This window comes from Salvia splendens, chromosome 12 (assembly GCF_004379255.2).
Source record: "Salvia splendens isolate huo1 chromosome 12, SspV2, whole genome shotgun sequence".
NCBI lineage: Eukaryota > Viridiplantae > Streptophyta > Magnoliopsida > Lamiales > Lamiaceae > Salvia > Salvia splendens.
Window position 1 is genome coordinate 20,149,209 of NC_056043.1, and position 3,851 is coordinate 20,153,059.

The following is a 3,851-nucleotide window of genomic DNA, read 5'->3' on the forward strand; positions in this document are numbered from 1 at the left end:
CTCTCAGCCATGTCTTTTTTTCGAGTCAGTCGGCGATTTCTGCATGGGAGTACTTCGATGTCTGGTTTCCTTCCTCGCACACACCGATTCACACGAGCACCGATATTGCACTTAGACTAGGTCACTGGCAGAGGTCCTCTTTCCAGAGGGCTCCCGCCATGCATATTAAATTTCTTGTTCCTTGTTTGATTGCATGGTTTCTTTGGACGGAGAGGAACGGCTGCAAGCATGGCGGTCGTCCTTTTCGTCATTCACATATTATTTGGCAGGTCACTCATCATCTGCATGTGCTAGTTTTGGCCGGCAGGATCACCTCGACTCATTGGAGGGGATGCTCGCCGTCGGTTGATTTCATGTCTTTCTCCCCCAGACAGCGTGTTCTGCGTTCGCTCATGGTCCTATGGCATCCCCCTGATGCACCTTGGGTGAAGCTCAACACAGACGGCGCCTTCTCTACATCGACCTTGGATAGAGCTAGACTCAGCGACCCTGGTTAGTTTGTTGTCATCTAGACACTTTGGCTCCGCAGATTTTAGACACCATATGGCTTTGATCCGGAGCATGACAGCTCAGCGGCATGTTCGATTCTCAAACATCTACAGAGAGGGAAACCGGGCTGCTGATTTTCTGGCAGGTAGGGGGTCCAGACACCTGTCCTTACATATTTTGATCCACTCTCTGCGCCTCGGTATCTGAAGGCGCTAGTTAGGATGGACCAGCTGGGATATCCTAACTTCCGTTTCCAACGTAGAGATGTGAGTAGATCTAGCTCTTCTGGTGGTTGATTTTGGTCCTTTTTCATTTCTCCCTTTAGCGTATTTAGTCATCTTCTTTCCACTTGATAGAATGGAGGATCCCGGCTTGTGGGACCTCTACTTTGCATCTTCTTGTTCTTGTTTAGATCTTACTCACTTTTGGGCTAAGATCATGCTTTTGGAACATTACATTTTTATCTTATTTACGGGTTGTGGGTCTGCCTAAACCCCCTACCCACAAAGAGTGTTTTTTGTAAAAAAAAAACAAGAAGGGGTAACCTACCAACCATGATCTTATCGTCGCTCTCCAAAAGGAGGTGGAAGAGATGCGAGCAGAGAGAGCTCATGCAAAGGCTGAAAAAGAAAAACGTGCAAGGGAGGTAGTTCCAGTAATGAATATGTTTAGTCATGGTAACATTGTGTATATTCCTGTAGGTCCGCAGATAGAGGCCAACAACTTCAAGTTGGGGATACCCTTGATCAATTGAGTTGAACAAAATGCCTTCGCAGGAAGAGACACTAAGAACGCAAATCAACATCTCACCAAGTTCGTGGAAATAGCTAATACAACCAAGATCAACGGTGTTGATGATGATATTGTGAGGGTAAGACTTTTTTCCTTTTCCTTAATTGATGCTGCTAAAGAATGGTATGATTGTCTACCTGCAGATAAAACCACCAATTGGAAGGTTCTAGTGGTACTCTTTCTCGACAAGTACTACCCGCCTGGCACCGTCCTAAAGCTTAAGTGTGAGATCTTTCAATTCATGCAAGGATCCGATGAGCTTCTATATGAAGCTCTCGCACGTTTCAAAGCCCTTCTCCGTAAATGCCCAAACCATGGTTTTGGAATAGACCATCACGTAGGAATCCTTTATAATGAGTTCAACGGAAAAATTTGTAGTTTATTGGATTCAGGGGCAAATGAAGGATTCTTGAGGAAATGAGGAGTTGCCGCTATGGTGGTGATAGAGGAATTAGCCACCAACAGTCGGGGTTGGTCCAAGGAAAAGCATAAAGCCGAGAGAAGGTAGATGCAGTGAAGAGACCATGTGGGAATGAAACATCTCAGGAATTGGCACTCATCAGAGCAAGACTTGAAAAATTAGAAGCTCGAGACAAAGAGGGAAATGACATCAAAGATGTTAAATATGTCCAAAATGGGGGTGATCCCAACAGGATTTATAATAATAATTATCGCCCTAGTCAGGGGGGTGGTAGTTTTAATAATTCTTATGGAAATCACCCACATCCAAATGTATCTATGCTAATAATCACAATTTTATTCAATCTCCTGCAGGATTCAAAATCAGCAACGAAGGAGGGTGGAGCCGCATACCAAAGAATAAAAATATGAGATTATCAACCAAAAGATCTTGGAGGTATTGCTTGAGGATAAAAAGAACAATGAGACCAAGATTGGAGTTGTAGAGAAAAGACTGACCAAGCTTGAAATTGGGTTAAACATTGTTCCCTCCACTATGTCCATCATTAAGATACAAATGGATTAATAAGTCCAAAAGAAGGCAGAGAAGGATAAAGCTAAAGCTGCTGCCAAGATTGCCGATATCAACAAGGATTAGGATGTAAAGAAGTTACTGTCTGAAACCAGTACCTCGGGCACAAAATCCGACGGGAATGCGCAGCCCAGCGGGCTGTTGGAACAAAGTCAGCGGGCCGCTGAGAACGAGTCAGCGTCTGATCAGCTTGTGCGACACAATGGAATCATCCTGCCCCTCCAACCCAAAAAGAAACTCAAGCTTGAAGAACAATTTCGACAGTTCTTGAATATGTTCTGTAAATGTCTTATTAACCTCCCTCTCGTTGATGTGTTGCAGGAAATACCTAGGTACGCCAAGCTCTTGAGTGAGGCGGATATGAAGAAGCAAAAGCTCCAGAAATCTGATCTAAAGCTATCTCTTCATTGTAGTGAAATCATCCAAAAGCAAAGGCCTGTCAAGCAGAGGGATCCAGGTCAATTCATCATTAGTTGTTCCATTGGGAATGATAAAGTAGACAAGGCTCTTTGTGATCTTGGAGCTAGCATCAACATAATGCCTTTGGAGTACTACGAGAAGCTCAACATTTGGCCACTCAAATCAACAGATGTTTGCTTAAGGATGGTTGACAATACTACAACAAAGGTGGTTGGGGTAATTGAGGATGTATTGGTAAAGGTTAATGATTTTATATTCACTGTCGATTTCTTTGTTTTAGACATGAAAGTTGATAAACAAGTTCCTCTGATGTTAGGTAGAAACTTTCTAGCCACGTGCAAAGCTCTTATTGATGTAGGTAGAGGAGAAATCACAATAAGTGACCATGGAGGAAAGTAAACTTACTACATCGAGAGTGCAATGCTAAAGGATGAAGAGACGAGGAGAGCACAGAAAGAAGAGGACTGTAGGATGGTTATGATGTGTGATAAATCTAAACCATTCGACCCGAAAAAGGGGAAGATCCTTCTAACCCTTCTATTTTCATAGTTCATCCCACTCTTACCTCTCAACAAACTAAAAGGAAAAAGCCTAAGTCTTTGCGTACACCTGTGCAGGAAAGGACAGTTAGAAGGCCGAAACTGTTGCACCCCGTGGATTCTGAAGTCTATGTCATCAAAACCGCCAATGGTGGAAGAAAGTTACCAACAAGTTGGTCCCATTCGCGGTGGCAGAGACTAAGAGTGTTGGTACAAAGGCATCCCAAAGGAATCCTCACGATGAGGGATAACTCATCAACTTCAAAGAACGTCAAACTAAAGACGAAAAACAAGCGCTTGTTGGGAGACAACCCAACCATTTATTTTAAGCTTTTAAGTTATTTTTTAGTTTAATTTTATTTTTGTGTAAATTGAAATTTTTCGCATGTTCTGGACTCCGGCCAGCGACCGCTGGCCATTCACCGCATTCCAGCCGCAATTTTTTAAACTTTTTCAAATTTTTGCCCCGTCCAGCCTCTACGCGAAAAATTTTCAAGGTATGTTTTCTTTTTAGTAGTTTACTCACGTTCCTACCGACTCTACAAACTTATTTTACACTTTGTTATAAATAAGTTTGGGGGGATGATGTAACGCCCCAACTTTTCGTATCTTTTATTTTA

General features: G+C 42.9%; 1 protein-coding gene across 1 annotated transcript; it reads left to right on the plus strand.

Moving 5' to 3' along the window:
- The first annotated feature begins 1,081 nt into the window (after positions 1-1,081).
- LOC121757685 lies at positions 1,082-3,091 on the plus strand. Its single transcript, XM_042153192.1, has 3 exons — positions 1,082-1,166; positions 1,266-1,360; positions 2,594-3,091. The coding sequence occupies exons 1-3, from the start codon at positions 1,082-1,084 to the stop codon at positions 3,089-3,091; spliced, it is 678 nt and encodes a 225-aa protein (XP_042009126.1).
- The last annotated feature ends 760 nt before the right edge of the window (positions 3,092-3,851 follow it).

Bases quoted from the DNA above. Each gene is read 5' to 3' on its own strand.
- LOC121757685 (XM_042153192.1), top strand. From the start codon at position 1,082: ATGCGAGCAGAGAGAGCTCATGCAAAGGCTGAAAAAGAAAAACGTGCA. The intron at 1,167-1,265 runs GTAACATTGTGT...ATGCCTTCGCAG, and splicing joins AATGAATATGTTTAGTCATG to GAAGAGACACTAAGAACGCA. The intron at 1,361-2,593 runs GTAAGACTTTTT...GATGTGTTGCAG, and splicing joins TTGATGATGATATTGTGAGG to GAAATACCTAGGTACGCCAA.